This window comes from Apteryx mantelli, chromosome 34 (genome assembly GCF_036417845.1).
Source record: "Apteryx mantelli isolate bAptMan1 chromosome 34, bAptMan1.hap1, whole genome shotgun sequence".
In the NCBI taxonomy this organism is placed as follows: Eukaryota; Metazoa; Chordata; class Aves; order Apterygiformes; family Apterygidae; genus Apteryx; species Apteryx mantelli.
In genome coordinates this window covers 1,896,544-1,908,785 of record NC_090011.1, presented here as the reverse complement: position 1 = coordinate 1,908,785, position 12,242 = coordinate 1,896,544, and the positions used below count along the sequence as shown (strand labels likewise).

Sequence of the window (12,242 nt, the reverse complement as noted above, 5' to 3'; positions counted from 1 at the left end):
GTGTCCCCCTATGTGTGTTTAAAGGGGGGGCGGATCAGAGACCTCGGGAAGGGCCCAGGCGTCCGGGTGCCCCCCCCCCCAAGCCGTGTCCCCCTGTGTGTGACCCCGCGATGGGCCCAGGCGTCCGGGTGCCACCAGCGAAGGGCCCAGGCGTCCGGGTGCCCCCCCCCCCCAAAATCCGTGTCCCTCTATGTGTGTTTTAAGGGGGGGTCGGAGACCCCGGGAAGGGCCCAGGCGTCCGGGCGGGGGCCCCGCCCCCAACCAAAGCGTGTGTCTGGGGCGGGGGATCGAGCCCCCCCCCCCCCCGGAATGGGCCCAGGCGTCCGGGTGCCCCCCCATCCCCCGCGTCTCGTGTGTCCCCCCCCCCTCGTCTCGGCGTGTCGGTGGCCCCGGGGGGCCCCGGAAAAGCCATAAACGCCCCCAAAATAAAGCCCCAGCCAGGAGGGGGCCTGCGAGTGGCTGCGCCGCGGTGGCTGGGGACACGGTGTGGGGACACGGGGACATGATGGGACACGCGGATGGGACATGGGGACACGATGTGGGGACACGGGGACGGGACGTGGGGACATGATGGGACACGGGGATGGGACATGGGGACACGGGGAACCCAACCTGGGGATGGGACATGGGGAGATGGGGACAGAGCCCAGGGACATGGGGAGGTGGCACAGGGACACAGGGATGGGACATGGGGACACAGGAGGTGGCACAGGGACATGGGGACGGGACACGGGGACACAATGTGGGGACATGGGGATGGGACACGGGAAACCAACCTGGGGACACAGGGAGGTGGCGCAGGGACATGGAGATGGGACACGGGGATGGGACACCGGGCCACAACCTGGGGACATGGGGACGGGACACAGGGACACCAGGGGGACACGGGGACACGGGGAGGTGGCACAGGGACATGGGGACGGGACACGGGGACACAATGTGGGGACACGGGGAGGCGCCGTGGGGATGTGACACGATGGGGGGGGGGGGACACGGGGACCCGCCCCTCCCCCCGCCCCTCCGGGGTCGCCGCGCCGGGGGGCGTGGCCTGGCGCGGGGGGCGTGGCCTGGCCCGGGGGGCGGTGTCAGGGCCCAGCCGGAGCCGAACGCGATCCGGGCCGGAGCCGAACGCGATCCGGGCCGGGCCGTAGCGCGATCCAGGCCGGGCCTTAGCGGGAGCCGGGCCGCAGCCGCAGCGGGAGCCGGAGCGGAGCCGAACGGGAACCGAACCGAACCGGAGCCGGGCAAAGCCCGAAGCGGAACCGAACCGGAGCCGGATCCGAAGCGGAACCGAAGCGGAACCTAACGGGATCCGAACCGGAACCGGAGCCGAACCGGAGCCGGAGCCGAACCGGAGCCGGAGAAGCCCCGGAGCGGAGCGGCCCAAGCTCGGGAGCGGCGCGGCCGCGGATCGGGCCCCGGAGCGGAGCCGCAGCCGCAGCGGACCGACACCGACACCGACACCGGCACCGGCACCGGCACCGGCAGCGGCAGCGGCAGCGGCAGCGGCAGCGGCAGCGGCAGCGGCTGGAGCGAACACCCGGAGCGGAGCGCAGCGGATCGGGCCCGGGATGCCGCGCACGGGGCCCCCCCGCGGCCGCTGCCCGGTGAGAGGGGCCGGGGCGGGTCCCCAGCGCGGCCCAGTTCCCCCCAGTATGGACCAGTCCCATCCCCCAGCGCGGCCCGATCCCCCCCAGTATAGAGCAGTCCAGACCAGTCCCCCCCAGTATGGACCAGTCCCCTGCAACCCCCCAGTCTAGACCGATCCCCCCAGTATGGACCAGTCCCCCCAGTCCAGGCCGATCCCCCCAGTATGGACCAGTCCCCCCCCAGTCCAGACCGCTTCCCCCAGTATAGACCATTCCCGACCGGTTCCCCCAGTCCAGACCAGTCCCCTGCGACACCCCAGTCTAGACCGATCCCCCCAGTATGGACCAGTCCCCCCCAATCCAGACCAGTCCCCCCAGTATAGACCATTCCCGACCAGTCCCCCCAGTCCAGACCAGTCCCCTGCGACACCCCAGTCTAGACCGATCCCCCCAGTATAGACCAGTCTCTCCCAGTCCCTCCCAGTCCCCCCAATCCAGATCGATCCCCCCAGTATAGACCAGTCCCCCCAATCCAGACCGATCCCCCCAGTACGGACCAGTCCCCCCAGTATAGACCAGTCCCCCCAGTACGGACCAGTCCCCCCAATCCAGACCAGTCCCCCCAGTCCAGACCAGTCCCCCCAGTACGGACCAGTCCCCCCCCCCCCCCCGGCTGCCGGGGTTCCCGGGGGGGGGGGATGCTCGGTGCCTCGGCGACGGTTGCCGCGGCGACGGGAGCCCGTGGATACGGGGGGGGGGGGCGACGCGGCGGGGGGATGCGGCGAGGCCCGACCCCCCCCCCCCAGCTCCCATAGGGGCTATAGGGGCCCCCCCCGAGCCCTATAGAGGCTATAGGGGCCCCCCCGACCCATAGGGCCCCCCCAGAGCCATAGGACCCCCCCCCAACCCTATAGAGGCTATAGGGGCCCCCCCGACCCATAGGGCCCCCCTTGAACCCTATAGAGGCTATAGGGGCCCCCCCGACCCATAGGGCCCCCCCAGAGCCATAGGGCCCCCCCCCAACCCTATAGAGGCTATAGGGGCCCCCCCGACCCATAGGGCCCCCCTTGAACCCTATAGAGGCTATAGGGGCCCCCCCGACCCATAGGGTCCCCCCAGAGCCATAGGACCCCCCCAACCCTATAGAGGCTATAGGGGCCCCCCCCGACCCATAGGGCCCCCCTTGAACCCTATAGAGGCTATAGGGGCCCCCCCGACCCATAGGGTCCCCCCAGAGCCATAGGCCCCCCCCCCGAACCCTATAGAGGCTATAGGGGCCCCCCTGACCCACAGGGCCCCCCCCAGAGCCATAACCCCCCCCTTGAACCCTATAGAAGCTTTAGGGGCCCCCTTGGACCCATAGGGATCCCCCCGGCTCCCATAGGGGCTATAGGGGCCCCCCAGACCCATAGGCATCCCCCCAGCCCATAGGGGCTATAGGGATCCCCCAATCCTATAGACCCCCCCGGGCCTGTAGGGACTATAGGAGCCCCCCAGCCCCCCTTCCCAGACCTATAGGGACTATAGGAGCCCCCCCCCCCAGATCCATGGGGTCTATAGGAGCCCCCTGCAAGTTCCCCCAGGCCCATAGGGGCTATAGGGGCTCCCCCAGCCCCCCCCAACCCTATAGGGACTTTAGGGCCCCCCCCCAAGCCCTTTCGGTTCCCTTCCGGCCCCACAGGGGCTACAGGACCCCCCCCATAGGGGCTATAGGGGCCCTCCAAACCCTATAGGGACCCCCTGGCCGCTATAGGGCCTTGCCTCGCCCTCGCCCCAGCCCCATAGGGACCATAGGGTTCCCCTGGCCCTATAGGGACTATAGGGGACCCCCCCCCATCCCTATTGGGTCCCTCCCAATCCCATAGGAACTATAGGGCCCCCCCCAGCCCTCCCTAGCCCCATAGGGTCTATAGGCCTCCCCCGGCCCTATAGGGGCCTGGGGGAAATATAGGGTGTCCTCAGGGAGTCTATAGAGTCTATAGGGGCCTCCCCACCCACCCCCCGGCCCCATAGGGACCACGGAGCCCCCCCCGGCCCTATGGGGGCTATAGGGGCCTCCCCAGCCTTCCCCAGCCCCATAGGGTCTATAGGGTCTATAGGGTCCCCCCCCACCCCGGGCCTATAGGGTTTCCCCAGGCCGCCGAGGGGCTATAGGGCCCCCCCCACCCCCCCATAGGAGCTATAGGGGGCAGCGTGCGGGGGAGGGGGGAGCGTATGTGCGGACACGCGTGTGCGAGGCGTGTGCCCCCCCCCGCACACGCGTGTGTGTCCCCCGGGGGGGGGAGGGGAGGGGATGGGGACGGGGGGGGGCCCAGGCGTCCGGGCCCCTCCCCCGCTCCGCCGCATCGAGGCCTTGGGAAACTCGTCACGTCGTTGGGGGGGGGGGGGAGGCGTCCGGGAGGGGCCCAGGCGTCCGGGAGGGACCCAGGCATCCGGGAGGGGCCCAGGCGTCCAGGAAGGGCCCAGACGTCTGGAGGGGCCCAGGCGTCCGGGAGGGACCCAGGCGTCCGGGAGGGACCCAGGCATCTGGGATGGGCCCAGGCATCCGGGAGGGGCCCAGGCGTCCGGGAGGGGCCCAGGCGTCCGGGAGGGACCCAGGTGTCCGGGAAGGGCCCAGGTGTCCGGGAAGGGCCCAGGAGTCCGGGAAGGGCCCAGGCGTCCGGGAAGGACCCAGGCGTCCAGGAAGGGCCCAGGCGTCCGGGATGGGCCCAGGCGTCCTGGATGGGCCCAGGTGTCCGGGATGGGCGCAAGCGTCCAGGATGGGCCCAGGGGTCCGGGAGCTGGGGGGGGGGGTTGGTGCCCACTGCATTTGCACTGCGCCGCCTCGCTCGCTGCCTCTGGCCCTGCTCGGCTGCGGGATTAACGAGACGCTTAACGAGCTCGTTTACGGGCCGGTTCCCTCGTGTTGCAGCGCGACGGGGACGTGCAGTGCAACGGGGACGTGCAGTGCGCGGAGCAGCGTTGCTTTGCAGTGCAACGGGGACGTGCAGTGCACGGAGCGGCGTCGCTTTGCAGTGCAACGGGGACGTGCAGTGCACGGAGCGGCGTCGCTTTGCAGTGCAACGGGGATGTGCAATGCAACGGGGATGTGCAGTGCAACGGGGATGTGCAGTGCACGGAGCGGCGTCGCTTTGCAGTGCAACGGGGATGTGCAGTGCAACGGGGATGTGCAGTGCACAGAGCGGGGTCGCTTTGCAGTGCAACGGGGATGTGCAGTGCAACGGGGATGTGCAGTGCACAGAGCGACGTCGCTTTGCAGTGCAACGGGGACGTGCAGTGCACGGAACGGGGTCGCTTTGCAGTGCGACGGGGACGTGCAGTGCAACGGGGACGTGCAGTGCACGGAGCGGCGTCGCTTTGCAGTGCGACGGGGACGTGCAGTGCGCGGAGCGGCGTCGCTTTGCAGTGCAGTGGGGACGTGCAGTGCAGTGCAGTGCTGGGGTGCAGTGGGTGCAGTGCCGAGGGCCCCTTGCAGTTTCGTGCAGCACTGGGGTGTGCGTTGGGGGGGGATGGTGCAGTGCCGGGGGGGTCCGTGCAGTGCGGTGCAGTGCTGGGGAGTCCATGCAGTGCCGTGCAATGCCGGGGGGGCTCGTTGCACCCCGGGAAGCTCCGTGCAATGCCGGGGGGCTCTGTGCAATGCCAGGGGGGCTCCGTGCAATGCCGGGGGAGCTCGTTGCACCCCGGGAAGCTCCATGCAATGCTGGGAAGCTCCGTGCAATGCCAGGGGGGCTCGTTGCACCCCGGGAAGCTCCGTGCAATGCCGGGAAGCTCCGTGCAATGCCGGGGGGGCTCGTTGCACCCCGGGAAGCTCCGTGCAATGCCGGGAAGCTCCGTGCAATGCCGGGGGGGCTCGTTGCACCCCGGGAAGCTCCGTGCAATGCCGGGAAGCTCCGTGCAATGCCAGGGGGGCTCGTTGCACCCCAGGAAGCTCCGTGCAATGCCGGGGGGGCTTGTTGCACCCCGGGAAGCTCCGTGCAATGCCGGGGGGCTCCGTGCAATGCCGGGGGGGCTCGTTGCACCCCGGGAAGCTCCGTGCAATGCCGGGGGGGCTCGTTGCACCTCGGGAAGCTCCGTGCAATGCCGGGGGGCTCCGTGCAATGCCGGGGGGGCTCGTTGCACCCCAGGAAGCTCCGTGCAATGCCGGGGGGGCTCGTTGCACCTCGGGAAGCTCCGTGCAATGCCGGGAAGCTCCGTGCGGTGCCGCGGGGGCCGCCGGGCCGGGGAAGCGGGGGGGGGCGGCAGCGGGGGCTGCACCGCCGTGTGCTTGGAAAGACTAATGAGGCCGCGGCGAAGCAGGGGGGGGTTGGGGGGTCCCCGGGGTGGGTGCGGGCACCCAGGGCCCGGCGGAAGGAGGGGTGCAAAAAGGGGGGTGCAAAAAGGGGAGATGCAAAGCGGGGTGCAGCAAGGGGGGGTTGCAACAAGGGGGCGCGGGAAAGTGGGGTGCAAAAAGGGAAGGGCGCAAGAAGAGGCGCGGGAAGGAAGGAGGCAGGAAAAGGGATGCGAAGAAAGGAGGGAGGCAAAAAAAAGGAGGGATTAAAGAAAAAGGGATGCCGAAAGGATGCAAAAAAAAAAGGAGGGATGCAAAAAAGGGAGGCAAAAAAAGGATGCAAAAAAAAAAGGATGCAAAGAAAAGGGTGCAAAAAAGGGATGCAAAAAAAGGGATGCAAAAGGAGGGATGCAAAAGGAGGGATGCAAAAAAAGGAGGGATGCAAAAAGGGAATGCAAAAAAAAGAGGGATGCAAAAAGGGGATGCAAAAAAAGGGATGCAAAAAAAGGAGGGATGCAAAAAGGGGATGCAGAAAAAGCGATGCAAAAAAAGGAGGGATGCAGAAGGAGGGATGCAAAAAAGAGATGCAAAAAAAGGAGGGATGCAAAAAGGGGATGGAAAAAAAGGGATGCAAAAAAAAGAGGGATGCAAAAGGAAGGATGCAAAAAGGGGATGCAAAAAGAAGAGGGATGCAAAAGGAGGGATGCAAAAAGGGGATGCAAAAAAAGAGGGATGCAAAAGGAAGGATGCAAAAAGGGGATGCAAAAAAAGAGGGATGCAAAAGGAAGGATGCAAAAAGGGGATGCAAAAAAAAGAGGGATGCAAAAGGAGGGATGCAAAAAAAAAAGAGGGATGCAAAAAGCAGATGCAAAAAAAGGGATGCAAAAAAAGGGGATGCAAAAAGGGGATGCAAAGAAAAGGATGCAAAAAAAAAAGGATGCCAAAAAAAAAAAAAAGGGCTGCAAAAAGGAGGCTGCAAAGGGAGGGCCGCGAAAAGGGGGCGCCGGGGGGGGGTTCCGGGGGGGGGGGGAGCGAGGCGCGGCGGAAGGCGCCGAGGCGGCTGCAGGAAGCGGGGCCGGCGGGGGGGGGGGGCGCAGGAAGCAGGAGCAGCAGGAGGAGGAGGAGGAGGAGGAGGAGGAGGAAGGCTGCGCAGGCTGCGAGGCGCCGAGCGGCGGCAGGGCCGCGCCTGGGGGAGGGAGGGAGGGGGGGGCCCGGGGGGGGGGGGTCGCTCAGCGCTGGGTCCCCGCCGCGGTGCCGGGCTGCGGCGGCGCAGGGTGAGGCCGGGGGGGGGGAACCCACGGGTGGGGGTGGGGGTGGGGAGCGCGCGTGGGGGGGGGGGCCGCGTGCAAGGAGGGGGGGGCGTGCACGCGCGTGTGCATGGGGGTGCGCGCGCACGGGGGGGGGGCTGCAGGTGCGTGCACGCGCGTGTGCATCGGTGCGTGTGTACGGGGGTGCGTGCACACGCGTGTGCATGGGTGCGCGTGCATGTGGGTGCGTGCACTCGTGTGTGTGCATGGATGGGGGTGCACGGGGGTGCGTGCACGCGCGTGTGCATAGTTGTGGGTGCATGGGGGGGTGGGAAGTGCGTGCACACGCGTGTGCATGGCTGCATGTGCACGGGGGGGTCGGAGGTGCGTGCACACGCGTGTGCATGCGTATGGGTGCACAAGGGGGCTGGAGGTGCGTGCACACGCGTGTGCATGGGTGCGCGTGCACGGGGGGGTCAGAGGTGCGTGCACACGCGTGTGCATGGGTGCGCGTGCACAGGGGGGTCAGAGGTGCGTGCACACGCGTGTGCATGGCTGTGTGTGCACGGGGGGGTCAGAGGTGCGTGCACACGTGTGTGCATGGCTGTGTGTGCACGGGGGGGTCAGAGGTGCGTGCACACGCGTGTGCATGGCTGCGTGTGCACGGGGGGGTCAGAGGTGCGTGCACACGCGTGTGCATGCGTATGGGTGCACAAGGGGGCTGGAGGTGCGTGCACACGCGTGTGCATGGGTGCATGTACACGGGGGGGGTGCCGGAGGTGCGTGCATGCGTGTAAGCATGGATGTGCGTGCACGGGGGTGCGTGCACAGAGGGGCTTGCACACGTGTGTGCAAGGGTGCGCGTGCACGGCGGGGTCAGAGGTGCGTGCACACGCGTGTGCATGGGTGCGCGTGCATGGGGTGCGTGCACTCACGGGTGCATGGGTGTGTGTGCACAGGGGTGCGTGCACGCGCGTGCGCAGGGGTGTGGGTGCACGGGCGGGCGTGCACGCGTGTGCATGGGTGCACGTGCACGGGGGGGCTGGAGGTGCGTGCACACGCGTGTGCATGGGTGCGGGTGCATGTGGGTGCGTGCACTCGCGTGTGCATGGATTTGGGTGCACGGGGGTGTGTGCACATGCATGTGCATGGGTGCGCGTGCATGTGGGTGCGTGCACTTGCGTGTGCATGGGTGCGCGTGCACGGGGGTGCGTGCACACGCGTGTGCATGGGTTTGTGTGCATGGGGGGGCCAGAGATGCGTGCACACGCGTGTGCATGACTGCGTGTGCACGGGGGGGCTGGAGGAGCGCGCACACGCGTGTGCACGGGTCTGCGTGCACAGGGGTGCGTGCACACATGTGTGCACCGGAGCGTGCGCCAGCAGGGCAGGGCGTGTGCCTGGCACACGCGTGTGCGCAGGGCGGGGCGTGCGAGCGTCGCAGCTCTCGGGGACGGGGCGCCGGCGGCCCCGCGCGCTGCACCCGGGCGCGTGTGCACGGGGCGCCGCAGCGGGTGTGCGAATCACACCCATCCGGGCATGTGAATTGCACCAATCTGGGTGTGCAAATTGCGCCAATCTGGGCGTGCAAATTGCACCGATCCGGGCGTGCACGGTGCGGTGCATTGGCTGTGCACGGTGCATCGCTTTGGTGGTGCACAATGCATTGCACTGTGGTGCACGGTGCATTGCACTGGCCATGCACAATGCATTGCACCAACCATGCACGGTGCATCACACTGGTGGTGCACAATGCATTGCACTGACTATGCACAATGCATTGCACTGGGGGTGCGTTGCATTGGCCATGCACGGTGCATCGCATTGGTGGTGCGCAATGCATTGCACTGGTGGTGCATGGTGCATTGCACTAACTGCGCACGGTGCATCGCATTGGTGGTGCACAATGCATTGCACTGGTGGTGCATGGTGCATTGCACTAACTGCGCACGGTGCATTGCATTGGTGGTGCACAGTGCATTGCACTGACCATGCACAATGCACCACACTGGCCGTGCACGGTGCATCACACTGGTGGTGCACAATGCATTGCACCGACCATGCACAGTGCATCGCACTGGTGGTGCACGGTGCATTGCACTGACTATGCATGGTGCATTGCATTGGCCATGCACGGTGCATCGCATTGGTGGTGCACAATGCATTGCACCAACCATGCACAATCCATCGCACCGACCATGCACAGTGCATTGCACTGGCTGTGCATGGTGCATTGCACTGGTGGTGCATTGCATTGGCTGTGCACAGTGCATTGCACTGGTGGTGCACGGTGCATCGCACCGACCATGCACGTTGCATTGCACCGACCATGCACGGTGCATCGCACTGGTGGTGCATGTTGCATCGCACCGACCACGCACGGTGCAATTGCTCCGACCGTGCACGGCGCATCGCACCCCACGAACCCTCCCGCCACCCCCTTCCCCCCCCCCGGGAACCCCCCACCCCAACCCCCACCCACTAACCCGCCTCTCTCCCCTTCTCTCCCGCAGCGCCCGGGCCCCTGAGGCCGGACGATGCCCCTTGGCCATGACACCGGCGGCGGCGGCGGCGCGGTGGCCCGCTAGGATGACGCCGGCGGCGGCGGCGGCGGCCGCTGCGGCCGCCTGGTTGCTGCCGCTGCTGCTGCTGCTGCTGCAACCTCCGGAAGCGGCGCGAGGCGGAACGACGCCGGCGGCGGCGGCGGCTTTTCCGGCCCCTCCGTCCTGCCCGGCCGCTTGTTCTTGCAGCAACCAAGCGAGCCGGGTGGTTTGCACGCGACGGGAACTGCTGGAGGTGCCGGCGAGCATCTCGGTGAACACGCGGTACCTCAACCTGCAGGAGAACCACATCCAGGTGATCCGCACGGACACCTTCAAGCACCTGCGGCACCTGGAGATCCTGCAGCTGAGCAAGAACCTGGTGCGGCAGGTGGAGGTGGGCGCCTTCAACGGGCTGCCCAACCTCAACACGCTGGAGCTCTTCGACAACCGCCTCACCACGGTGCCCACGCAGGCCTTCGAGTACCTGTCCAAGCTGCGCGAGCTGTGGCTCCGCAACAACCCCATCGAGAGCATCCCGTCGTACGCCTTCAACCGGGTGCCGTCGCTGCGGCGCCTCGACCTGGGCGAGCTCAAGCGCCTCGAGTACATCTCGGAGGCGGCTTTCGAAGGCTTGGTCAACCTGCGCTACCTGAACTTGGGCATGTGCAACCTGAAGGAGATCCCCAACTTGACGGCGTTGGTGCGGTTGGAAGAGCTGGAGCTGTCGGGCAACCGGTTGGATCTGATCCGCCCGGGTTCTTTCCAAGGTTTGGGCAGCTTGCGGAAGCTGTGGTTGATGCACGCGCAGGTGGGCGCCATCGAGCGCAACGCCTTCGACGACCTCAAGGCGCTGGAGGAGCTCAACCTGGCGCACAACAGCCTGGCGTCGCTGCCGCACGACCTCTTCACGCCGCTGGGGCGCCTCGAGCGCGTCCACCTCAACCACAACCCCTGGCGCTGCGACTGCGACGTCCTCTGGCTCAGCTGGTGGCTCAAGGAGACGGTGCCCAGCAACACGACGTGCTGCGCCCGGTGTCACGCGCCGCCGGCGCTCCGGGGTCGCTACATCGGCGAGTTGGAGCAGAGCCACTTCACGTGCTACGCGCCGGTCATCGTGGAGCCGCCGGCCGACCTCAACGTCACCGAGGGCATGGCGGCGGAGCTCAAGTGCCGCACGGGCACCGCCATGACGTCGGTCAACTGGTTGACGCCCAACGGCACGCTGATGACGCACGGCTCGTACCGGGTGCGCATCTCGGTGCTGCACGACGGCACGCTCAACTTCACCAACGTCACCGTGCAGGACACGGGCCAGTACACCTGCATGGTGACCAACGCCGCCGGCAACACCACCGCCTCGGCCACGCTCAACGTGTCGGCCGCCGACGCCGCCGCCGCCGCCGCAGCGGCCGCCGCCGCCACCGGTTACACCTACTTCACCACCGTCACGGTGGAGACCACGGATGGTGGCGGCGGTGGGGAAGATGCGGCGCCCAAGACGGAGGTGGCACCTACACCAACGTCTGGTTGGGTTCCTGGTGGTGGCTCCACGGCGCCGCCGGCCACCCGGGCCACCGCCAAAGCGTTCACGGTGCCCGTCACGGCGGCGGCGGCGGCCGAGGGCGGCCTCAAGGACCTGGACGACGTGCTGAAGACCACCAAGATCATCATCGGCTGCTTCGTGGCCATCACCTTCATGGCGGCCGTGATGCTGGTGGCCTTCTACAAGCTGCGCAAGCAGCACCAGCGCCACAAGCACCACGGCCCCGCGCGCGCCGTGGAGATCATCAACGTGGAGGACGAGTTGGGCGCTGCCGCCGGTTCCGCCGCCGGTGGTGGGGACAACCGGCTGGCGCTGCCGGCTCTGGAGCGCGACCACCTCGACCGTTACGCCGCCTTCGCCGCCCACTACGGCAACAGCGGCGGCGGCGCCGGCGGCGGCCTGGGCTGCGCCAAGAACCCGCTGCTCAACTCGGTGCACGAACCGCTGCTCTTCAAGAGCGCCTCCAAGGAGAACGTGCAGGAGACGCAGATCTGAGCTTCTGGGGGGGGGTTTGGGGTGGGCGGCGCGGGGAGGAAGGGGGTGAGGGTGGGTGGGGGGTGGTGGGGTGGGCTGCGGCGCTGGGCGAGGTGGGGTTGGGGGGGGTTTTGGGGGTGCGGGGGGTGCGGTTGGGCGCGGGCGGGCTGGTGCGGCGCGCTTGGGCGGTGGTGGTGGTGGTGGTGGCCTTGTGCGGTGCGCGGCGGTGCGCGACGGCGGCCTTGCGCGATGCACGGCCTTGTGCGACGGTGGCTTTGTGCAACGCACAACCTTGTGCAATGCACGGTGTTGTGCAACAGCGGCTTTGTGCAATGCACGGCCTTGTGCAATGCACGGTGTTGTGCAATGGCGGCTTTGTGCAACGCACAACCTTGTGCAATGCACGGTGTTGTGCAATGGTGGCTTTGTGCAATGCACAACCTTGTGCAATGCACGGTGTTGTGCAACGGCGGCTTTGTGCAACGCACAACCTTGTGCAATGCACGGTGTTGTGCAATGGTGGCTTTGTGCAATGCACAACCTTGTGCAATGCACGGTGTTGTGCAACGGCGGCTTTGT

At 67.3% G+C, this 12,242-nt stretch overlaps 1 protein-coding gene across 2 annotated transcripts; it reads left to right on the top strand.

Moving 5' to 3' along the window:
• The first annotated feature begins 1,092 nt into the window (after positions 1-1,092).
• Positions 1,093-11,698, top strand: LRRC4B (leucine rich repeat containing 4B). 2 transcript variants are annotated; one of them, XM_067314331.1, is made up of 2 exons: positions 1,093-1,607; positions 9,617-11,698. In XM_067314331.1, the coding sequence occupies exon 2, from the start codon at positions 9,654-9,656 to the stop codon at positions 11,682-11,684; it is 2,031 nt and encodes a 676-aa protein (XP_067170432.1). In that variant the 5' UTR covers positions 1,093-1,607; positions 9,617-9,653; the 3' UTR covers positions 11,685-11,698. The 2 variants fall into 2 exon arrangements, with proteins under 2 accessions (XP_067170432.1, XP_067170431.1); XM_067314330.1 differs by lacking the exon at positions 1,093-1,607 and adding an exon at positions 7,094-7,130.
• Positions 11,699-12,242: the final 544 nt, after the last annotated feature.

What these genes read in the sequence shown, in the direction of transcription:
- LRRC4B (XM_067314331.1), top strand. Translation starts at nt 9,654, where the DNA reads ATGACACCGGCGGCGGCGGCGGCGCGGTGGCCCGCTAGGATGACGCCG.